The sequence below is a fragment of the Epinephelus moara genome, chromosome 1, assembly GCF_006386435.1.
Source record: "Epinephelus moara isolate mb chromosome 1, YSFRI_EMoa_1.0, whole genome shotgun sequence".
Taxonomy (NCBI): Eukaryota; Metazoa; Chordata; class Actinopteri; order Perciformes; family Serranidae; genus Epinephelus; species Epinephelus moara.
In genome coordinates this window covers 40,173,612-40,199,287 of record NC_065506.1, presented here as the reverse complement: position 1 = coordinate 40,199,287, position 25,676 = coordinate 40,173,612, and the positions used below count along the sequence as shown (strand labels likewise).

The following is a 25,676-nucleotide window of genomic DNA, read 5'->3' as shown; positions in this document are numbered from 1 at the left end:
AACTGACCATTAAGAGATCACTTCCTGATCTGCTACTAAGGTAAAAGATGGGGGACAAAATCCTCAAAATAACTTCCACAGATTATCTATGAGTAAATAAAGAGGAAATCTTTCCAGGTATGAACAGGAGGAATTATTACAGCAAGCAAAACCTGTTTCAGTGTCCAAATGGGCACCAATGTTTGTTTAAAGACATCAAAATGTGAACTCATCTTTTAGAATGAATGATGGAAATCTTTTTCAAATATGTTAACATATGAAAAGTGTCCTGACAGGAGGCTTTCAGGGAAAATCTAGAAGCTGTTTCAACTTGTGCAAGAAAAAGTAAAAATTAAGTGTAGGCTATGGTTTTAAAAGTTAGTGTGAACAAATGTTTTGAAAGAGTTTTCTAATTTTCAAGTTGAAGAAACAGTTCAGTGAAGATGATAATTTGGCCTCCTACAGGTCCTCTTTAAACCACCCACACACACACACACACACACACACACACACACACACACACAGGTGTTTTCACATTGCCTGATTGGATCTTTGCTATGTGGGCGTAAAGACATCTCCCTCCCTTTGTTAGTTTGGATTTGTGTGTTATGGTGGAAAATTTTCAACTTTTATCCTCCTTATTTGGACATAATAATGACCTCACGTAATCTTCAGCATGTACATTTAGTTACAGAAAAAAAAAAATACTGATTTAACTTTTACATGAAAACTCCACCTGTATTCTGTGAAAGTTTTTACACTACAAGGTAATGACAACCCATATTTATGTCTTTTGGACACATTTTGTTCATTTGTGAATATGGAAAATTTAGCATTTTGTGGCGTGAAAATGCTTCTGTCAGACAAAAAAATATTGTTTTTCCGCGTTAATTTTTATTTATTTTTTGTTGTTTTATTAGGTAAATGAAATAAACTCTCCAAACCCCTAAAAAATGAGGTTACACCTGACCACTCAGAAAATAAGGACCACACTCCACCTGTCAGCCTCTCTGAGCATCTAATTATTCTACATCCAACAGGCACCGCGCCCCGAGGTCTCACCTCAAACTGGCAGCTGCGTCCAGCACAGCACTTTGAATGTTGGTGTATTGATACAGCGCTATGTGTGAAAGGGAAGGCGAAAGGTGTTCGGCTCCCAATCCTCTTAGCAGCATTATGCTGAGCTTCGTTCAAACCCTGACATGCGGTGCGCACTTGTAGCTCCCCAAAACCCGGAGTCAGCATCTCTGCGTCCGTTACGCACAGCTGGAGGGACGGTCCGCAGCGGCGAGGGGCCGTGCAGCCGGCGCTACAGGTAAGACCCGCACCCTCACGCACTGCACACGGCTGTTTTCAGGATTTTATTGTCTCTTGGTGTCGTTTTTTGGATAGTGAAAGAATATAGATGAACGGTTTGTGGCAACCTTACATGATAATCCGCGCTGGCTTCAATCACTTCACAGTTAAATCTTAGCACGCCCTTTTTAGTCACAGATTTGGTGGTTTTATTAACACTGACATCTTAATTCACTGCGGGTATGGTTAATTAATCTTTCATTAATGATCATTTACTGCACGCGCGCATTTCATCACGTTGTTTCTGTGCGTGTGCTCACATTAAATATATTCACGGGCGATTTCGGACTTAATTTCTTTATTGTGAAGCAAGTCCGATTTTCTTTCCCATTTTAACATGTTTCATGCGTCTTCAATGCACTCCTGTTTTGTGAGAAGCCAAAGCCTGTGTGATTATGTAGCCATAGTAACAGGTGGCTGTCTGCATCCCCCATCTACCCCTAACACACACACATACACACACACTTCAGTAGATCTGCCTCTGCAGCTATGCCAGCAGTGAGGACATTATTATGTTCATGATGATGTGATTTTAACTGTTTGCTGTTTTCAGTCCTTCCACAGGTTGAAGCTGCCTGCTGTGAAACATGCAACACACTCTGTGTCCCTGCCTGTGTCTCCTCCCTGTCAGCGGCGTCTTCTCGCCACATAACGCAGCTGGAACTATCAAGGAAAAGCAATGCATCTGACATAACTTCCTGTTTGGAGTCAAGACCACGAGGGCAATGAACGTGCACTCGCCTCCGAGGAGGAGACTCAAGCGCAGTCGCGTCCTCTTCTTCATCTCGGGTGTGCTGCTGTGTTTCGTCTACACGCTGACTCTCAAGGCCAGGCTGACAGAGCCGCGAGCCTCCGCCCAGACGGATGACGCTCTTGGAGCACAGGGGGGTGATGGTGATGTTGTGGAGGTCAACATTCGGGAGGTGATGGCATCCAATGAGACGGAGGAGGAGAGTGTCTCACCTGAGAGCACCAAACCTCCTCTGGTGATAATCGTCAACAGGACTGATATTGAACAGTGTATTTATGTCGATCCTCAACCTCCCAAACCTCCTCCAACTCCACCGCCACCAACCACATCAGCTACCCCTCGTCCTCCACCCCGGCCCCCTCACAGGCAGGGTGATTACCCACATGACATCTTCTCAGTGGAGCAGCGGCGACAAGGCTGGGTGGTCTTGCACATCATAGGCATGATCTATATGTTTGTCGCCCTGGCCATTGTCTGCGATGAGTTCTTTGTTCCCGCGCTGGAGGTCATCACCAACAAGCTGCAGATTTCAGACGACGTTGCCGGGGCCACCTTCATGGCGGCTGGAGGTTCTGCCCCTGAGCTCTTCACCTCGCTGATCGGTGTCTTCATCTCCCACAGCAACGTGGGCATTGGCACCATCGTGGGCTCGGCCGTCTTTAACATCCTTTTTGTGATCGGCATGTGTGCCATCTTCTCCCGGGAGATGCTGCACCTGACCTGGTGGCCGCTCTTCAGAGACGTAACCTTCTACATCCTGGACCTCATCATGCTCATCATCTTCTTCCTGGACAGCATGATCCTGTGGTGGGAGAGCGTGTGCCTGGTGCTGGGCTACATCAGCTACGTGAGCTTTATGAAGTTCAACAGTCAGATTGAGCAGGCGGTCAAGACCCAGATCAACAAGCACATGAGTATCGTCAAGGTGTGGACCGCAGAGGAGCCAGAGAAGGTCAGTCAGTGACACACTGAGACACACACCAGGGAAAAAGTGGCTTAACGTTTGATGTTCTGGTTTAATTATCTCAGGAAAGGATGCACAACAGTATCATTTGTGCTCACTGAGGTTGTAGAAGACGACCCTCTGCCAGTGCTTCCATCAGTCTGTGTCCATCAGAGCTGATTTAATAGTTGAATACAGATGCAAACTGCTGCTTGAGGGTCATATCAGTTCTATGATTCAACAATCAGCTCTCCATTCAAAATCAGCAGCTCCAAATGACTAATTACAGCCGCAATCAGGCTCGGTCACTGTTTTGCAACATCAAATCAAATCCATGCTGCACGAAATGTTTCCAGTGATGTCGATTTCACAGTGACAGAATCAGATCAGAGTTATGTGTCTGTAACCTGCAGCTTAAGGGTTCTGGGGCATCAAATGGTTGAAATTAGAGACTTAAAGATTGGCCGATGAATTAATTAGTAAAGTGACAGAAAATAAATCAGCAACGTTTTTGATAATACATTATTTTTGGGTCATCCATTAATTGGTTCAGTCCCTGGCTCCTCAGTCCACATGTTGAAGTATCCTCGGGCAAGATACTGAACTTAAAATTCCACGTGTGAGTGTGTATGAATGTATATGTGAGCAGGTGGCCCCTTGTATGGTAACCTCAGTCACCAGGCTATGATTCTGTGTGCGAATGGGTGAATGCGACATGTAGTGTTTAAGTGCTTCGAGTGGTCAGAAGACTAGACAAGGCAAGGCATGTATTGTATATATGTATATGTATGTGGCACATTTCATAACTAAAAGCAACCCAAGGTGCTTTACTGATTAGTCAGGTCAAGTCAAAGTTCATTATAGCCCAAATACAAAGCATGCCTCAATGTGTTGTGTGTACAGAAAACTAAAAAGGTGCTATACAAATGCAAGCCCATACACTAACACTTCACTGCTTCTAGCTTTTAAATGTGATTATTTGCTGGTTCCTCAGTCATCTCACCAAATATCGTTAGAGTTTTGGATCACTGGTTGAACAAAACAAACACTATGAATACATCAAAATACATTTTTCAAAAAGTACACTGCTAAAAAAAACCAAGGGAACACACATCACATCAGATTTTGATGAACAAATTATTCAAGTCAAAAATCTTTACTGATGTACACTGTAGAATTTGTTGAGAACAAAATGACGTAACAACGGTCAATGGAAATCAAAATCATCAACCCACTCAGGGCTGAATCAAAAATCACGCTGACAATCAAAGTGAAAAAATTGAAATCACAGGCTGACCCAACTTGGGTGAATTTTGTCACAGCAACTTATAATGTGACTCAGTAGTGTGTTTGGCCCCTGTGTACCTGTATGCACTCCTGACAATGTCTAGGAATGCTCCCGATGAGTCGGCGGATGGTGTCCTGGGGATCTGTGGCAGCATCAGGTGCACCAATACATAACGTCCCATAGGTGCTCAGTTGGATTTAGGTCAGGGGAACAAGAGGGCCAGTCAATGGCATCAATGTCTTCATCATTCAGGAGCTGCCTACACACTCTGGCCACATGAGGCTGGGCATTTTCTTGCACCTGGAGGAAGCCAGGGCCCACTGCACCAGCGTAGGTCTGACAGTTGCTCTGAGGATTTCATCCCGGTACCTAACAGCAGTCAGGGTACCGTTGGCAATGACATTGAGCTCTGTGCAACCCTCCAATGTTCACCACCGCATCTCCAGACTCTTTCGCGCCTGTCACATGTGCTCAGTGTGAACTTGCTCTCACCTGTGAAGAGAACGGGGAGCCAATGGTGGATCTGCCAGTTCTGGTGTTCTCTGGCGAATGCCAATCGAGCTGCACGGTGCTGGGCTGTGAGCACACGTCCCACTAGAGGATGTGGGGCCCTCATGCCCCCCTCATGGAGTCTGTTTCTAACAGTTTGGTCAGAAACATGCACACCAGTAGCCTGCTGGAGGTCATTTTGTAGGGCTCTGGCAGTGCTCCTCCTGTTCCTCCTCACACAAAGGAGCAGATACTGGTCCTGCTGCTGGCTTGATGCCCCTCTATGGTCCTGTCCAGCTCTCCTCACGTAACGGCCGGTCGCCTGGTGTCTCTTCAAATCTCTTGAGACTGTGCCAGGAGACACGGCAAATCTTCTTGCGACCGCACGTATTGATGTGCCATCCTGGAGGAGCTGGACTACCTGTGTGACCTGATTGGGCTGCAGGTACCGCCTCATGCTACCAGTAGTGACAAGGACACAAGCAGGAAACAAAACTAGAGAAGAATCAGTCAGGAAGGATAAGGAGAGAGCAACTGTCTCTGGACACCACATGTAAAACCGTTCCCTTTTGGGGGGTTGAATCAAAGCAGCTGAAAGGGATTCACAATCACTTGTGTTTCCTAAATGGAAAGACTGAAGTTTAACTGACTTGGTGTTATACTGTGACCATTAAGTGTTCCTTTCATTTTTTTTGAGCAGTGTATCTAGAGACGCATCAACACATTGTTGGTTTTGGTCTTTTCATAGGATTCATTTGTGACAGTAAGAAAGAAACAGAGTGCCGCAGCGGCCCGGGTTCGGGTCCAGCCTGTGGCCCTTTGCTGCATGTCATCCCCCTCTCTCTCCCCCCTTCACACTTCTCTGTCCTGTCCATTAAAGGCTGAAAATGCCCCCAAAAAAATATCTTTTAAAAAAAAAAAAAGAAAGAAACAGAGTAACACCACCTTTATCTTCTAAAACAACCTGAAGTGTTGAATGAACTCTGACAGGTGTTGATTTTAAACTACCTCACTTTTGTGCAAAAAGAAAAATACGGTTATCAAACACAAGGAAAGATGAATACAGACCACACAGATGTCTCTGCAGAGCAGTTGTTAGCAGACAGACTTCCATGTACACACAGTATATTTTCCCTTTCATCTCCTCCCAGTTGGAGCTGCTGCCTGCTCAGATACAGTGAAAGAGAGGCAGTGATTTGTGGGTCTGAGCAGGTGACAACCTGTATTTGTGTGAAATCCTTTGATGCTGAACAGAAAGGAGTCCAGGTGTCACAGACAGTGTGTCACAGCGATGAAGTGATTGAAACGTCACTATGTCTCTGCCACAGCACGAAATACCAGTATGTAGAGATGCTATCTAATTTAGAATAGAGGAAAAACAAAGAAATAATGTGTTTTTGAAGGGCGTATTCTCTGCAGAACGCCTGCAGACTGAACAGCCTCATGCAGCTGACAGAAAGCAGTTAATGTCTGAGCCTGTAATTAACATGCAGAGCTGTGTTTCAGTATTTCAAGTATCGCCAGCACATTCTTCAATTAGCATGAAAGCATATCTGCCGTCAGTATGTGCTCCTTCAGTCTTAACACTGGGCACAATGACACGTGCTGCCACATTAATTGGTCAGAATCACTGGAAATCAAAATATCCTTTTCCAGGAGTCCAATATGCACTATCCAAGACTTTTACAGTCTTATCCCTTTGATATGTTCAAAGAAAGACCTGTGGATACCTGTTGAATATGTTGTAATACACACAGGACAAATGGCATTAAAGATCATGTTGCAGAGACAAAGGACTCATGCAGGAATCACTCGCATGAACAGATTCGTTCTTGAGACAATTTCGTAAGAACCGAATTCATGAGCGGTCCACGCCTGTCATATGAGTCGCGTACAGATAGTCTGTCTGTTATCATTTATTTAAATAAAGACATTTACCTGAATGATTAACAAAATCAACCAAAGCAAAAATAAATAATGAAAGAAACTAATGTAAAATTAATATTCTCTTCATTCTTGTGTGATTGCATAATAGCTTGTTAATTTACTGAGGACAAAGATTTTATTTGCCTCGCCAACTCGAACAATTAGGAAATTGTATCACTCCAACGACTCCCTCAGGGTCCTTTTGCAAACTGAAATCCAGAGGGAACATTGTACATCCTCTGTAATAAGACCTGACATAAGCTGTGTCTCAATTCAGAGGCTGCAGCCTTCGAAGGCTGAACAGCACCTGTGATATAGACAGCAAGGTGGTGCAGTGGTTAGCATTGTTGCCTCAAAGCAAGAGGGTTCCTGGTTTGAGCCTAGGGGTCGGGGAGCCTCTCTGTGCGGAGTTTGCATGTTCTCCTTGTGTTAGTGTAGGTTTTCCCTGGGTACTCCAGCTTCCTCCCACAGTCCAAAGACATGCAGGTTAATTGGTGACTCTAAATTGTCCGTAGGTGTGAATGTGAGTGTGAATGGTTGTCTGTCTCTATGTGTCAGCCCTGTGATAGTCTGGTGACCTGTCCAGGGTGTACCCTGCCTCTCAGCAGTATCAGGTGGGATAGGCTTTAATTTGCCCACAAATGGAGTGGTATAGGTTTCCCTATGTAGCACGCCAGCCTGTTCTCATTCTCAGGGTGTCAAATACGGCTGCTTTGTCATGTCACGTCATTGATGCCAAAGGTACCCTTTGTGTGTGTATGAGACACATTGGGCTTTCAACCAACTCCAGTGTAAACCCATATGTGGCAATACTTGATGCTGAGAGCAACTGGCATAGTATAGAGAGCGAGGAAGTCCACATAGGTTGAGAGGTGAATGGGCCAAACAAAACTGGACTTTCACCCAGGAGAAAGCAGTTTGTGTCCCGTCTGAAACCAAAAGTCAGTGTTGTGTTAACGTAATATTACGCAATTTATATACAGTCGTTGCACACTGGCATCATGTTATGTATGTATTATACATACTTATTTCAACCCAAAACTGATATCTTATCCAAACATAACCACAGTTTTTTCATGACTTTGACAACCTGCTACAATGTGTTTCAGCCGTGCATCACATAAGTTTGCTAAAGAGTGGTCTGTGCGTCGATATCACACGCAGAGGGGCGTGACAAAGCATTGGTATTTGATGACCTGGGATTGAGAATGTGTTGAACATGCTAATTATCAAATATCACCTGTACACCTGTTTGTGTCATGTGAGTATGACTGTGTTTTAACCATCAGTTTACAATTACTATGTTTACATGCACACTGATATTACACGATTATTCCAAATATGAAATTATTCCAAATTTGACACGGGATGTAGTATTTTCTGTCTGAGGAAGAGCCATAGGCTTGAAATATCACTGTGCATTAAAATCCTTTCAGATGGGAGCTGCTTGGTGTGGGGACTTATTTCTTCTCTACTTTGCCAGATGTTTGTTTGGTCCAGCACACAATTCATAGGACGTTGGGATGTGCATGTCTTTTGTCCTGCATTTTCCAATTATGACATGTCAGGTATGACGGTATTAATTGGGTTTCAGGAGCATTATTTGGACACAGATTGTTGAATCTGCATCTAGACTGAGGTTTTTATTGAATCTTATGTTCACAGTCAGTTCTGTGTGTTGTACATGAACCAACTCACCAACAGCTTGCAGGGCTGGTTTAGAGATGCATGCCCAAACAAAAAGCACACATTTCTGGTGGAAGAGAAACACACCTACTTTTAAACATTATGAAAGACTTGGATATCAACAGATTTTTTTGATATGTGTAAATACCACAACACAGACCTTTGCAAGAAGGTAGTTGAAGGAATGTAAGAGGGAGGCTGTCTTCACAGGGTCAAACAAGTCTGCCACCAGTGGAAAACATTGAAATGTTTTGACGCGATAACTGGTACGTTAATCAGAGTATGCACGGCTGCATGTAAACAGGAATATTAGTGGAACATTCATTTTCATTAGCCATGTAAAACAGCTTAGTAGGAATGTTTACTTTTTTGGAATAAGGGCAACAAACTGAATATTTAGTGCATGTAAATGTAGTGAAAAGTGAAAAACACGGTTGGTTCAATTCAACAAGGGATTTGAGGATCTTCTCACAGCAACGACCCTGACCCAACAGCCTCCCCCTCCCATGTCAGCACAGTATCAGCAGATAATAATGACAGTGTTGATACTAGATTTTGACACGAGGCCTCAGGATGAAGCAACAAAGCAGAATCCACTTTAAGGCTTAAGGGTTTGTGATGTGCTGTTTTGCTGATAGCAGCAAACTCACACATACTGTAGTGGTCACTATATTGGATTACTAACTTACTATAGTACTTACATAATGTTTGATGATTGGAAATGGACATCCAAATAAAGACGTCTGTGATCCACCAGTGAATGTTTGATGTACGTTTTCACAGCTGGACCAAACAAAACTCTGTAAATGAACGCATGCAAACTGAATTACTGAGGTGCTGCTAACTGATTATGTTGTTACTGACTTTACAGGAAAGTGAAGCTCCCCCAGCACCTGCTCCTCCTGCTGCTGCTCCTCCTCCTGCTCCCTCTGCTGCTCCTACTCCTCCTCCTGCAGCACCAAAAGCTGAAGATAAATCCAAACAAGACGCTCAACAGACTCCGCGGAGCCCTCAACGCAACAAACTGCCATCAGAGTCTCAAGAGGACAGAGCAAGACTCAGAGTAAGAAAAACTCAATGTAATGTTGTTGGAGTAGACTGGGGTTACACTGTATCATTTTTAGTTGGTAGCCTAATTAGTTTTATTCAAAAATGAGCCATTAACCAAAAAAATATTGGTGCTATTGGCCTTAAAGGTTTGCACTTAGTCAACTTAAGGTCACGTGAAAGGTATTTAGGGTTCCTGCAGATTCTGAAAAAGTCCCTGATCACACAGAAAGGGTTTTGCAGGTTGCAAAACATGAGGCAAACCGCACTCCTTTATTTTCTAACTGAATGCCACTAGTAAATAAAACAATTGATGCACCTTGTTATTGTTGCCAGGCAACCATCCCATCACGTCCTTACACTAATCTAACCGTGTAATCAATCTACCATTTTCCCCCAGTAATTAGTATCTAGTTCCTAAAATGTTGAGGCAGAGGGTTTTTGCTGTGGCTCTGGTTGAGGGTGAGAGGCTGTCAGCAGTTTGTTGGGCACAGGGAAACAGAGATCTGTGTGGGTACATGAGACCCTAAAAAAGAGGGTGGATCACAGGGAGTACCACCAGTTGGTCCAGGAGCTTCTCCTCCATGATGGCTGTTTCCAGACATATTTTAGGATGACTCAGGGGCAGTTTGACAACTTGCCGTCTATTGTCGGGCCATACAGTTCTTGGTATCCAGCAACTGCTACCACCAATGTGTCTTCCATTGTTTACCAACTGTAAACTTGCTGCCGTTGCCACCACAGAAGGCCCGCCTCTCAAATCATCCAATTGGACAATGGGGAAAAAAAGATGACCAAAAAAAGAGATGATGTGGGGTGCTTTTCTGCTCTGAGTTGAATTTTTTTCAACTCGAGGAGTTCAGAGCGCTCAAGCAAAAAGGCAGAAATGCAATGTGTCACAACGCAAAAAACGTGAGCAAAAAGCTTCATTCTCATTAAAACAATTACAAAAAGCTGCCTCCAGCTGCTTCAACACTGTCTGTGTGATCAGGACCTTACAAGGCACTGAATTCATTAATCTAAAAATAAGGCCTTGAATAGTATTAAAATAAATCAACCTTTTCAAACGTCTTCAGATGTTAAGACATGGGAAGTAGGATTATGACTCATTATTTTTTAACGTTTCATTGTAAAATGTCAAAATAATTGGTAACACCTTTTCTTTTTAATAACTTACTGAAAGCCACTCACATTACCGTCACACAGATCAGGACAGTGGAACCAACAACACTTATTTTGTTTCTGGCCGAGACCCTCAGAGCAGAGGATCCACTGTCTGCCAGCCAGCTGTCACTGAACCCTGGACAACATGAGGAGTGCAAATTCAATATAAATTGGCTGTTAAGCTATGATTTCTGTATGGCCGAAACCAATACAAGGCGATGCATATGAGGCTTGGTGTGTTTTATGCAAAAAGTTTTTTAACTGACTCGATGAGAATCAAGGCAGTGGAATCCTATATGCAGAGTGAGAAACACAAAATCGCAAAAAAAAAATTTTGTGACAATAAACATTTGGGCAAAGTTGTTTTCTTTCTTTCTTTTTTTTTTGATTTATTGTAAAGTTGATCTCAAAATTTGATTAAATCCAGTAACCTTGAGCTGTAGGAACCCTGTCATTACTGCAGTTTGATATCTGTGTCTGCTGGCCTGTAGGTGCGTCCCGTTCTGCAGCGAGGCGGCAGCTCGGCCTCCCTCCACAACACCTCCCTGAGGAGCACCATCTTCCAGCTGATGATCCACACACTGGACCCTCTGGGAGAAGGTAACAACCAGAAACAACGATGGTTTCAGCAGTAATAAAATCACATCTGCTGCCTGGAGGTGTTTAAAGCAGTTTTCTAGAAGTTTATAAGAATCCCTGTGAAATCTAAAATTAGGAGACAAACAACAAAATGTAGTAATTTTTTTTTCCAACCAGCTTTATATCATAACAATGTGGGTCGTAACCAGCTGGCGCCATAGTGTTTCCTGTGGAAAAACATCCAGTCTCGCATCACATCACCCACCATCGGAGTGTTTACTGGTCCAGTGTGGCACAGTACTCTCGTAGTTGTAGGTTTTCTACCTCTTGAGCAAAAGCAAATGCCACAGCCCTTTTTTGTGTTTTCTCTGGCCACATAGCACCAGTTTCAAAAGTTTTTTCATCTCTCTACTGCTTAGACACCCCAGTTTTGAAAAGACCATCTTTCCATCAGTGAAATTTAAATATCCTTAAAAAGATAACGTGCCCCTGAAGTTATCAGTAAAAATGAAATGTATTACTTGTATTCATCTGCAGACAAATATAAAACTTTCCACTTTTAGAGACCATTTTGAGATTTTGGATTTTATTTGAGCACAAAAAAGGTTAAATTACTTTATTCATTTTCTAACACCACACTCTGCTATCATCCATAACTTGATACTGTCCTGTTATTTCTGCACCACACCAGAATAACATCCTGCTGAACACGGTGCTGTTCGATGCAGTGAGGCTGCAGCTTGTGATTATTTTCATTATCAATTATTCTGCTTGAAATCAATTAGTAGTTCTTGTGTTACATGATAATGAAGCAGCAAACCCTCACATCTGAGGAGCTGGTGAATTTCGGTTTGAACAATCACTGAAACGACTGACTGATTGATTTTCTGCCGATCGACTAATCAACTAAGTGTTCCAGCTCTGGGAAGCAGTGACTCAGCTCTGTCCCGGTCTGTGCGTCCTGTCCCTTCCTGTAAGTCAGGGTAGCGTGATGAACCACGGCGACCTTCAGCCCGTCCTCGAACTCAGCGGGCCGTTGTTCCCTCGCTCTCGCAGCACTCGGCCACCGCTGATCCTTAATCAGCTTTTCAATACAGGCTAATAAAAGCTGGATAAGAGCCAGCGTGCTAGCAGACCAAGCTCTTTATCTCTATGGAGCCCGAGTAACAGTGGGACCGCAGCTGAGAGCGGCTCCTGACTGCGTCTTAAACATGAACCTGAGGAGGTTCAGCTTCCTGATGACTGAAGCAGTCTTCTGTGTTTCTCTGTTCAGTCAGATGTGGAGAAACAGACAGTTGTGGGGGAAGGATGCAGATCCTTTACTTAAGTAAAAGTACTAATACCACACTGCAAAAACACTCCATTATGAGTAAAACTTATGCATTGAAAATGATATTTTAGTGAGAGTATGTAAGTATAATGAGCATAAAGTATTAGTAGTCATTGCAGTAAAATGTCCCATGACTGTTACACTATTATGTATGATATGAGATTATTTTTACTCATGCATTTAATGTAAAAACAGAATTTTACTGATGTAGTCGGTTGAGTTGGAGCTCATTTTGAAGCATTAATAAATGATTTATTAACCAGTAATGACATTAGGTACAGTTTATAATCCCCATGAAAAGGTGACTTATTAGAAAGTGGTAATTCAGGAATCACTTACACACTTCTTAAAGCTTCTTCTTCATGTTGGGCATTAAAGGAAAGATCCTCCTCCAAAAATACATACAGTAAACATGGCTAAAGAACATCTGTCAGTGATGACCCTGGAGATGCACTTATAAGTTCACTTTATTTTTTTAATGCCAGTAGATAAATAGTGTAAAAAGTTACATCACCTGTAGATGTTTTTGATAGTTCAAAATCTGTCAGCAGAAAATGTCATTTGAGGTTTTTGTGTCAGTTAGGAGTGGATAACGGCACTCAAAACCTTTTAATCTCAACCAAAATAACCCTGCAGCAGCTACAACCCATAGAGTCTGTGGTGTGGTGACGTCAGGCGCAGTGTATTTCACAGAGTTGGCTGTTGACAATATGACAGTACCACACATCTGTGGCATCTGTTGTATGTTCTCTGGTGTCGTTGAAAGGCGTTGTTGGAAATCTTTAACCGAGGTCCAAGGACAGAGGGAACATCAGTGATGTAAATTTTGTTCAACAGATTATCACAAAATACTGACAGATCATTTAGGAGGCACTAGTGATGGGTGAAAAAGGAACCAACAAATCTTTTTTGAATTATTCTTTTTAGTGTCAAGTATGTACCAGGTCAGCCTGTCCAACATCCGACTGCTCATGAATCCCCGACTTGTCCCACCCGCTGTTATCGTAGGGAGCTACTACAGTGAGTGAAAGAGAAGCAATTAAATGGGACTGGAGTTGAGACTTTTGCCAGCCAAGGCAAAAGATGCATTCATGTACACTTCGGATGGTCGTTCTTTCGACTTCGGTGTGTTCTTTAGCTTTAAGATGTGTGGTTGAAACGACATCGACGCTACAGAGAAGATGTTATATTTGATTGCTCTGTGCCTTTAAACGACACATTGATGCTAATGAAGAGCAATGGAAATGGATTAGATGACAAATATGATCAAAAACTCATTTTTTTTATTATTCCAACACCACATGAACGCAACACAAGACCACACAGGTTACTGCGTCGTCTGCTACTTGCCCCTCAAAAAACAACAGATCATTAGTCATTGGCATTTTTGTAACATAAGAATTAGCTGCATAGCCAAACTACATACATGTGGGATGCTGAATCAGTGCATTAAAATAAATATTTTATCTTTAATAATTATAACTTCATGATGACTGGTAATTGAAGAGAGGTTTTGTGGGATGGGCAGCACCAGCTGTGCATGTGCTGCAACAGTGTCACGGAGAAACTGGCAACATATTTTGCAAAAAATATCAAAACTTAAAAGCTTCGAAAGGTTTGATATTTTTACACATAACAACTGTAAGGAAACAATACTGTGAAAAGAATCGGTCCCATCGTCACAAGAAGGCACTGAACAGCACAGACACAGATCATAACTGTCAGTTTGAGTGGACACAAGGTGCAGTCACAAAGAAAACAAATAAACACCTGTGGCTCAGATGATGTTAAAATGGTCACTGTGGGTTTCCATCCTCAGAGGCAGCTCTTAGAGGGGCTGTGAAAACCCCTGGGCCGAGGAAAGTCAGGAGAGGTAAGAGCGGCAACAAGATGTCGCCTCACTGTTGTTTCGTGTCGTGTGTCTTGTGATCGTGGTTCATGTGTGCGTTCTGTGCAGTTCAACCCTGACAGTGTATCAAATAAGTCAACAAACTTAAATCTTATTTTTTGTACTGTTTTGAGACAGTTAAAAATAATTGAATTATAATTTAGGAACTTGAGGAGCAAAATTCTGACTTTCCAGCTTCATTTCATCATCGGACCAAGAGAAAATTTCAAAAAGGATTTTTTTTAATGCATACACATATATAGTTGCATGTAATTAAAGTGTCATATAACTGGAGGAGACTGATAATGTTCGGTATTTAGTCATGTGTATCTCTGCCAATCAGAGACATCCTTTAATGGTGATGTCAGAGGGGAGGGGTCCGTGCAGAGGAAAGGTAAGACATCTGTGTGCTGCGACTTGTTGTGGTGGTGCTCAGTCTTGTCTTGCTTGTGGACTGGTTGTACATGGTTGTTTATATTAGATGGTGGTTTGTACATGTTGGATGGCTGCATGTTGGTTTGTTTGCACCGCATGTTTCTGTGTTGTTGATGTTGTTGTTGTGAGGATCACTGACCTTTTTTCACACACTGGCTGTTTGGAATATATAATATTTAGTATATAATGATACTAATAATCACAGTTACAGAATCTCAGGTTGTGCTCATGAGAGCATGAAACTCTTCCATCAGGATGTTTTTTTTAACAAGGCTTCAAGATGAGTCTCGAAGGATTCAGTAGTGCATCGTCTGTCTAAATGTGGTTTGTTTGTAAAGCACAATCTAAGTTAGAGTAAACGTATCAACAATATCTTACATTTTTTCCCATATCAGTTAAAACAAATGTGAATTTTTGAAAAAGTCTCCAAACTGAAGTAAAAACAAGTTACACTTTTTTTTAAAATAGTTAGACCATGATGCTTTTGTTCAGTTGCTGATTTGACTCAGTCAAGAGTATGAGAAGATAAACACTCTCCCACTGCTATGTACCAAGATTTATCCTGCACAGAAAATGCCATTTAGAGATTCTTCTCTGAGGAAAACAAAATGCCACAAAAATCTGGAGGGATGTATGTTTACATTTTTATATAGCTGTGGGTAATTAACTAAAGTCCTGTTTTTGTTTAAATGGCTCATTATTATTTTGCCAGTCTTTCCTAAAATGGTCAGAGTGTGAGTATAAGGTCGAAGGCATGTTGACTAAGCTGCTCGTATTTCTCAGTTGATATAAAAAGGTCTCGTTGTATATGAGCGATGATTCTCTTGATTGCAGCAAAGAACAAAGTAAAGCCTCTGAACGTCCCGGTCACGGGCAAATTACAGAGCAAGTCGCATCACCGACACTTTGAAGGTGAGTTGTGTGTTAGAATTTACACCTTTCTTTGTTTAGGTACAGTCTGACATTTTGATAAACGCCCACAGTCAGATAGGACTGATAGCAGTTTCATGAGATAGATTTGTAAAGTGTTATAGCCTAGCTTGGCACAAAGAGGGGAAGCAGGTGGAAACTGTTATCCTAGCTCTGTCTAAAATTGAAAAAGATCAGTAGTCTGACAGTGTTATATGGCAGAAAACTAAATGTTATTGTTTGTTTCAACACCCATACTGCCATACCGTAGGCTGACCGAACGTCCTCTTTTGCCCGGACATGTCCACTTTTCACGTCCCGTCTGGGGGCGTCCGGGGCGTCCGGGGGGTTTTTATAAACTGATGATAATGTCCAGTTTTCCGTGTGTTTGTGTGTGTGTGTGTGTTAGAGTGCGGCACGGGCAGCATATTTCTGTCTGAACCCGAACCGAGCCCGACATTATTTAATGACCAAAGCACTGAGTTTGTGTCACACAGTGGTTACAGGCTATTTAACAGGCCGGGCATGCGCCGTGGGTGCTCAGCTGCGGAGAGAGCCTGAATACAAGAAAAAAAATTTAGTATATCCCAATAATTAGTATGTCAAATGCAGTATGAGTAAAAGTACCAGGATGTTCTACTGCATCTGGTCTAATTTTCCAGTATGCAAGGCAGCATGCTTTACTGGCTATTCTGACCCACAAACCACTGCAGCGAAATATACGTCATATCGACTGTCTGACGTCTGACAGCCTATTCAGGTGACTGCTGACCAGTCGATTAGTAATAATAGGAATATTAATTGTTTAACTGAATAAAATAATCTTAAATATAACCAACAACAAGTGCCATCTAGTGGTAGTAAGAGCATGATACACTAATCCATGTAAAAACAAGATGGCAGCCATCTCTGCAAATCAGTCTGCATCTGATCCCGACACAAAAGTGGACAAGGTCCAAAACTTGATCACATTTAATGGTTGTAACTAGTTTATTTATGATTAATAATGCTTATAGTAATAAAGGTGACCATTTTTAGCAGCTGTAACAAGCTAAGACGCTGTTTGTCCTTATTAGAGGACATCACGACTTTATTACTGTCTTGTTAGAGGACATCAAGACTTTATTATTGTTGACAATGTTTAGTTTTTTATACTTATCAGGTCCTACTGATCCCAGATAGCTGAGAGAAATTAAACATGCACACCAAACAAAAGTTCGGGTCTCAGGAGGTTAGAGTCACCACTTAACCTGCATGTCTTTGGACTGTGGGGGGAAGCCAGAGTACCCAGAGAAAACTCTCGAGATGGTTTGTGGGTTTGAAGGAGGTTGGTCTCCACAATCAGCGGACCCTCTCAGTGGGTGTGTTTGTGCGTCACAGTGTGGAGTAATGAGGTGCTTCAGAGTCTGAGGTGCAGAGGAAAGAAGGGCTGCAGGGAGTCTGGAGAACCCTCAATGAGCCTGAATCAATCAGCCTGACGATTAACATGCAGATGGGACTGTGTGTGTGTGTGTGTGAATCCCTTTTCCTCCATTAGCAGAGCATGTTTATCTCCAAACACTCCAGTCTCTCCCCCTGGCACTTCATACCGGCCCACACAGCATAATAATGCTGTCAGCCAAGCACTAAAATTAAGGTTTTATTTTGTCTCAAAGAGTGACGTAAAAAGAACTTCCTGTTAGAAAAAAATTAGACGAGTGCCGACACCTTCAGAGGAATATCAAGTGTCGGAGTCCTCCATATATATCTGCTGTGTGTACATTTGGTCACTCTGCGTTCCTCCTCTTTCCCCAGAGGTTGACCACAAGCCAACGGAGCCGCCCAGTGCAGTTGCTGCCGGTGCCCCAGGGGGAGCTGCAGCCGAGCCGTCCACCTCACAGCCTCAAAAGACAGAAGGGACAAGTGAGAAGACGGACCAACAGCCAGAGGAGACAAAGGTACGCAGAGATGATCTCAGCCTCATGAAATACTGGAAACAGAAGCTTCATCAATCAACCAATAAATAATTTACAAAGATTTGTTTAAACTGAGCTTTTGGGAATGATTTTGATCCTCTGACTTTTAGAAGCCACTAACTGCACATGCTTTTCTTTCCCCTGTGTTGTTTTGCAAAACAATCACGTCAAAGTAACTGAGATAAAGACCCAACAGCACCTGTATCCTGCTACCATGAAACATATTTAGACTTTGAAGCACTTGAACGCTCCTTAATCACAATTTGACAGCTGGGAGATGAAAGTAGTCATCGTCAAAAATGGACGAACAAATCTTTTGAACGACTCTTTAAAGTGTCTGATATGGACCGGGTCAGCCTGTTGGACATCTGAGTGCTCATGAATCCCTCCTCCCACTCGCGGTTACTGTAGAGTACCGTTCACACTGTCTGTGTGTGGACGAGATGCGACTGAATCAGACCTCAATTCAGACAGCCTAACAGCTACACTCACTGAACAAGACCGAGTGAACCGTATTCTCGAGATATATATATTCTATTCATATTATATTCATATTCTGCTTGCCCAGGAAAAACGACAAATCGCTGCAATCACATCATATTTCTGTAACATCTGTCGGGTTTATATGGCCAACATACATTCAAGGGTTGTCCCCTGTCACCAATCCTGTTTGTGGTATCCATGGACAGGATCTCGAGGTGCAGCCGGGGGAGGAAGGGGTCTGGGTTGGTGACCTCAGAATTGCATCTCTGCTTTTTCGCAGATGATGTGGTTCTGTTGGCTTCATCAGACCGTGACCTCCAGCATGCACTGGGGCGGTTTGCAGCCCACTGTGAAGCGGTCGGGATGAGAGTCAGCACCTCCAAATCTGAGGGCATGGTTCTCTGCTGGAAACCACATTGAGTGTGTTTACATGGACATGAATAACCCGTATATTATCATGTTTTTGGAGTATCCTGTTTATAAGTCCCGATTATTCTACCTGAATTATGCTACTCTGAAAGAAACTGGGGCCCTAGTGTAGTGGCTAGAGCACTCGTCCTACAGTCGGAACGTCCAGGGTTTCGAATCCTGGCATCAGCAACGGCAAGAGATCCCCACCATCAACTCAAACAGGAGGCTTGCTTAAGGATAAGACAGTAACTCCAGAATCTGAGCCAAGTCCTCAATGCAGCCACATCAAGTATTTTTACATCCCAGATGTAAAAGCGGATTCAGTACTCTGAAAGAAATTGGGTTACTGTTGCATGTTATCCTGGTTATTGTGACTTCTGCAGAAATTCAAAAAATGGCGGCAATTGTCAGTCACTTCTGGAGTCAGGGGTGTGCATTTAAGAAAGAGGAAGAGAGACGCAGATGTGCTCAGATCAGACAGCTGTTGGCAATCGGAACAGAGAAAAAAAATGTAAAGTGGCAGTAAATGTACAATGCAGTGTTTAATATTTCCTGTCCCTCTCATCTCTCATTGACAGTTTGTTTTTGTTAGCATCACAGCACCTACACAAATAGACTGCAGCAATGAGTAACTGGATTTCTAGTATTTTTCACCTATATGGGGAATATGAATATCCAGATTTCTCTGTACTCATAAAAAACACATCCTGAATATGATCATAACCTGGACAAGCCTCATAATCAGGTTATTCATGTCCATGTAAATGCACTCATTTAGAATCTTCCAGCAGCTGGTGTGAAGTCTGACATCAGAAACATCTTCATCAAGAGGAGAAATCCATTGTCTCCTAAACCAAACCCCCCCGACTCACTAACCCTGTATCTTTATGCTGTTGCATGAGTCACAGCCTCGACGCTCTGATTCCTGATAATCCTTCCCTGAGTGAAATCGAGGGCGAGACGTTCAGCCTCCTAATCAGGCTCTCAGAACAGGGTCAGCTGGAGTGCTCTTAAGACCCCAGAGTGCATTTTAAGTGGAATCACCAGCACAGAGAGAAGATTTAAGTGTGCGTGGTTGCATTTATGGCACATGACGTACAGTTACCTCATGTTTCTGTGAGTCACACTACGTGATGAAGAGAAGAGAAACACTCAGGTGTAAAGGAAAAAAACACTAATGAAAGCATAAATATGGAGAGGTGTGTGCCGTGCTGTCAGTGACAGTGTCATTGTTGATGTGACCATTAGGAGTCACTAAAGTCAGAAATTCTATATAAAGATGTGTAAAAAAGAAATACCCCCAAGTGTTGACAGCTTAAAGATGTGACACCAGGCTGGAGTGCTGCAGCCATCCATCTGTTTTCAACCACTTATCTGAAGCCGGGTTGCGGGATCAGCAGGCTGAGGAAATTATTCCAGATGTCCCTCTCCCCAGCAACACTTTCTAGCTCTTTCTAGCGTTCCAAGGCCAGATGAGATATATAATCCCTCCAGCGTGTTCTGGGTCTGCCCCGGGGCCTCCTACCAGTGGGACATGCCCCGAACACCTCTAACGGGAGGCGCCCAGGAGGCATCCTGATCAGATGCCTGAAACACCTCAACTGACCGTAGCAGCAGGTCTACTCCAAGCTCCCTCTGGATGTCCAAGCTCCTTACCCTATCTCTAAGGCTGAGCTGAGCCACCCTTCTGAGGAAACTCATTACTGCCGCTTGTATTATTCTTTCGGTCACTACCCAGAGCTCGTGACCATAGGTGAGGGTTGGGATGTAGATGGACCAATAATTTTAACATTTTTGACATTTTGACTGGTCAGACAGAGATCTAACTAATAAAATGATTAACTGTTGCATTGCGGTAATTTCTGGAAATGAGCAGTTATTAATGTTGCCAGTTCTACCTGTGCTTTTATTGCTGTGACAAGTCAAAATTCACTCTTGAAAAGGTCAAGTGCTCTGATACAAGCGAGGCTATAAAGATTCAGGTTGTTCAGAGAGTAAAACAAAACGATCAGTACAACATGGAGAGATTTGTGACAGCAAAGAGAAGAGAACCAAATAATTCTTGTCATGCAAACACATCAGTTAAAGGAATAGTTCAGATCTTTTGAAGTGGGGTTGTATCAGGCAATTATACATAGTCAGTTTATTACATACAGTAGATGTCAGTCTGCATGCCCCCAGTTTGAAGAAGCATGCACGAGTGCTGTCACAGAAGCTAAAGGGATAGTGCACCCAAAAATGAAAATTCAGCAATTATCTACTCACCCATATGCCGAGGGAGGCTCAGGTGAAGTTTTAGAGTCCTCACAACACTTGCGGAGATCCAAGGGGAGAGTGGGTAGCAGCACAACTCCACCTAATGCAGGCTGGGCGCCCCAGATTAATTGAAACCACAGAATATCTCCATACTGCTCGTCCGTAGTGATCCAAGTGTCCTGAAGCCCCGACATAAAAAGTTGTTCGGAAAAACGTCATTTGAACTCTGTTTTTAGCCTCACGTTTTTCCAAACACCTTTTTATGTCGGGGCTTCAGGACACTTGGATCACTACGGACGAGCAGTATGGAGATATTTTGTGGTTTCAATTATGTGTTTTTGGACATTTTAATCTGGGGCGCCCAGCCTGCATGAGGTGGAGTTGTGCTGCTACCCACTCTCCCCTTGGATCTCCGCAAGGGATGTGAGGACTCTAAAACTTCACCTGAGCCTCCCTCGGCATATGGGTGAGTAGATAATGGCTGAATTTTCATTTTTGGGTGCACTATCCTTTAAGCAATCCACTACTGTGAATCAGGGACGCAACAAAATGTATTTTTAGCCACCTAAAGACAATAAATATCAGCTGAGGTGTACTCTATATTTGGAATATTTTCACCGCTTTACCTTACTGACAGACAGCGAATTCTGACTGGGAACTAAAGTCAACATGTCGCTCATTTCAAAGCCAGACTTTATTGACAAAAGCAGTGATTTAACAATGCTGAACACAGAAGCTGCTGGTCAATCATTGCCTTGATCACTTAGTTTGTTTGATTGTGTCACTTGTTGAATCTGAACTAACCCCTTTAAATGCCAAGTCATACAGCTGCCATGTTCAGCGAGCCAAAATGGCTGTTTTTGTCAGTGGAGTCTGGTGGCTTTGATGAGAGCATAGATGGGGAACTAAAGCTGTTAAAAAAATCAAACTATCCCTTTACATTCAAAATATGAAGAAGCCTGTCCTGCTGTGAATTATAGTGTCACTGTAGCAGGTATTTTTCTAATAAGTTTGTCGTTTCTTACTGCACATAGGAACATGCGGCTCATGTTTTACATTTATTCAAAATGAAATTCAGCTTTGCTCCTTTTCTAACCAGTGTTCCCAATACCAGTGGTATTGTTACCAGTTCATAATGATGAAATCAGTTTATGCACCAGGGGGACATAAAATGTCTGCCTGACATAAAAAGTTTGAGGAACACTTTGATACAACAAACTCACTTTGTTTCACTGGTGCGCTCTCTCCTGCAGGCCGCAGCGGGGGGTTCAGAGGGCTCGGAGGGCAGCGATGAGGATGATAGCGGCGGCGAAGAAAGCAGTGACTCCGGTGAGAGTGATGGTGATGATGGGGATGATGATGAAAACAAGGAGGAAGAGGAGGAGGAGGAAGAGAATGAACCGTTGTCTTTAGAGTGGCCTGAAACCAGACGCAAGCAGGCCACCTACCTGTTCCTGCTGCCCATCGTGTTCCCGCTGTGGCTGACGTTGCCAGATGTCCGCAACCTGGTGAGTACCAACCAAATTAGAGGTACTTGTACTCTGCTGGAGTATTTACATTTTATGTGACTTTTTACTTATACTGCACCACATCTAAGAGAGGAATACTGTACATTTTACTGCACAGTTATCACACACACACACACACACACACACACACACACACACACACACACACACACACAAATCAGTTTAACATAAAAATCACCATCTATTCATCTGGATCCAAATCTGTTTATTTTGACACGACAGGTTATAACTTCCTCTGTGTTTTCCAGGCGTCCAGGCGGTATTTTTCCATCACGTTTATAGGCTCCATCCTGTGGATCGGAGTTTTCTCCTACCTGATGGTGTGGTGGGCTCATCAGGTTGGTTTGCACTTCACACAACTCATGTTTACAGAAATTTAAAAACCACTGTGCCATTTGTGTTCAGTACCAAGTGTGGAAAATGTCTTGTGTCTCTTCAGTAGACAGCTATGACACAAATCGTACTTTTAGGTACTGTTGCCCACATAACAACAGGTCCGGCTTAAAGTTTTGAGGTGGGACGTCAGTGCACAGAGTGTGTTCAGGAGTTACCAACACAGAGTGGGGAGCCTACAAGAAGCAGCTGGAAGGAACAGTCCAACATTTTGGTTAATTGACTTCTACGCTTTCTTGCTAAAGGTGAAATGACAAAATTGAAACACTCTCATGTCTGTATGGTTAATATAGTCTAATTCAGTGGGTGTAAACCTGGCCAAACAATCATGGCTCCCCAAAGAGGAGTGCTTCTGCAAAATGTGCAAGCATCCTGAATTTGACCTCATAACCAACAAAAACAAATGACTAATCTCATTGAGAGAGCACACAGAGAGCTGCAGTCTAGCAGCAGAGTATGTCTTTACCAGCCACACTGAATACCATTATTACAGTTGTTTTTATTTTGTTTTGTTTTATTTTATTTTTTATTTTTATTTAGTTTAGTTTATTTAAGAAGGGAAAGTGTAAATTAATAAATACACATGGTATAAAATAGCCAAAAGGCTATTTTTCATCTGTAGTCCCTTGGCCAAGATGTTACACAACACTACCTAAAATACAACAAAGCACAAAAAAACACGCAAAAAAAACCAAACAAACAAAAAAATAGGAAAATAAAAAATCAGAACGACATACAAAAAAAAGAAAACAGGGCATACAGTTTAAAAAATGTCTTTGAACACATCAACAAGAAATGATTTTGATGTAACAGGAAAAGATTTTAACAAAACATTACATTTTATTTTATTTTATTTTTTCCTTTTTTACACTGTTGCTGATATCTATCAGTGTGTTTCAGCTTGCATCAGACAAAGAAATGTGTAGAAATGTGTATATATATATATATATATATATATATATATGTTTTATTGATTGCATTTTAAAAACTGTACCTCAATGTGCTTTGACAATATGTGTCCATATGGTCATGCCAATAAAGCCTCTTGGAATCTGAATTTGAATTTGACTAGGTGCAGTCAGTTAGCTTGGAACAAAGAGTCCAAATGTAACAAACTCTACCAGCCATCATCTATAAAGCTCATTGATTAACATGTTACATCTTGCTGGTTTAATCTGTACATTAAAAGTGTAAAAACATCAGGTTGTGGTTAACATGCGTTGCTGGAGAAGGCGCTGACACCTGTTTTCATCTTTTACAGGTGGGTGAGACTGTGGGTATCTCAGAGGAAATCATGGGCCTTACCATCCTGGCGGCCGGGACATCAATCCCTGACCTGATCACCAGTGTGATTGTGGCCCGAAAAGGTCTGGGAGACATGGCCGTGTCCAGCTCAGTGGGCAGTAACATATTTGACATCACTGTAGGGTGAGTGCTGGAGTACAACTCTCTGTACCAGCTGTAACCAAAGTAAGAATTTCATACTATTGGATATAAGGATTCCTTAACTAAAGAAAGCATTACTAAACCACCTCTTTACCTATATATCAAAGTTCTAATGTGTAGTCAAATATGGCACCAACTGTTTGAGCCCAAGATCAGTTGGGAAATTCGAATAAACTATGTTTATCTTGCCCTTTTTTTAGCTGCATAAAGTTCAATAATATCCATCATTTACTGTCAATAAGACAGGTTAAGTAAGGCAAAGGCCGTCAGAGACATTTGGTTTAATCAGCAGATATAGTTGAGTGTCATCTGCATAAAAATGAAGAGAAATATTTCTTTTTTGCATGTAAAAAAAAATATAGGTACTTAAATTGAACCTTGAGGAACACCTATAAGTTTAAGTTCTGCTAAAAAGTCATAAAAATCATTTTAAATTCTGATTACTTGTAAAAATTCTGCATTCAAAATCCTGAATGATCTAAAGTACTGGTCAGATAAGGTGTGTAAATTGTAAACTTGACGGAAATCCATCTGTCCTCTCTTTTTTAGGCTGCCAGTCCCATGGCTCATATACACTCTGCTACACAAGGGCGATCCGGTAACCGTCAGCTCCAACGGCCTATTCTGTGCCATCGTGCTGCTCTTCCTCATGCTCCTCTTCGTCATCATCTCCATCGCCGCCTGTCGCTGGAAGATGAGCCGAATGTTGGGTCTCACCATGTTCGTACTGTACTTTGTGTTCCTCGTGCTCAGCGTCATGCTGGAGGATCGCATCCTCACCTGCCCCGTTTCAATCTGAGCTGACGGGTCAAACATCACCGCTGCACATGACTCAGTACGTCCAGACAGCATCGATACTGTATGTAGGATGTGTTAGATAGAAGAACCAAGCCTGGTGTCAAACGGCTGACTTGGCGCACAATAGAAACATTTAACGAGCAGTGATGTTAAAGGAAAAGTCCACCCTCAACATAGTGTTACATTATTAGTCTATACACATTCCAGCAGCTACTCTGTCATAACTGTGTGCACAGTCACTCTATTCATTTTATACTGCACCATATTTACCCTCCGCCATTTTACTTAAAGGAGCTATATGTAAGAAATCTAAAGTAAATAGTCGTAAAATCATCCTAATATGTCACAGAGACTAAGGAATAATGTTCATATAACATACTGATCTCACCGACAACAATAGTACAACCAGAATATTTGCATCTAAAAAATTTTTTTGCAGTCTGCAAATCCTGTTTATGTTTTGAACTTGTGTTTTGGCCTGTTGCGCCACCCACCGCCGTCTACCAGTCACGCAGTCAGTAGAGTCTCAGCATCAGTTACAGTTACGACTGAGCTACAGCAGCACGGCAAGCAGCATTAGCAGTGTCCCAGTACATAGCATTAGCAGCCGGCTTCTCCTCAGCTGTATCCCGGCA

At 42.5% G+C, this 25,676-nt stretch overlaps 1 protein-coding gene across 1 annotated transcript; it reads left to right on the top strand.

The window, feature by feature from the left end:
• Positions 1–1,097: 1,097 nt before the first annotated feature.
• On the top strand, positions 1,098–25,557 carry LOC126396549 (sodium/potassium/calcium exchanger 1-like). The gene is made up of 9 exons (XM_050054735.1): positions 1,098–1,294; positions 1,889–3,038; positions 9,290–9,481; positions 11,121–11,229; positions 17,565–17,707; positions 22,129–22,383; positions 22,653–22,742; positions 24,059–24,225; positions 24,793–25,557. The coding sequence occupies exons 2-9, from the start codon at positions 2,061–2,063 to the stop codon at positions 25,040–25,042; spliced, it is 2,184 nt and encodes a 727-aa protein (XP_049910692.1). The 5' UTR covers positions 1,098–1,294; positions 1,889–2,060; the 3' UTR covers positions 25,043–25,557.
• Positions 25,558–25,676: the final 119 nt, after the last annotated feature.

Coding starts and splice junctions, on each gene's coding strand:
- LOC126396549 (XM_050054735.1), top strand. CDS start 2,061: ATGAACGTGCACTCGCCTCCGAGGAGGAGACTCAAGCGCAGTCGCGTC. Junction 11,230..17,564: donor ACTGGACCCTCTGGGAGAAG/GTAACAACCAGA, acceptor CTCTTTCCCCAG/AGGTTGACCACAAGCCAACG. Junction 24,226..24,792: donor ATATTTGACATCACTGTAGG/GTGAGTGCTGGA, acceptor TCTCTTTTTTAG/GCTGCCAGTCCCATGGCTCA.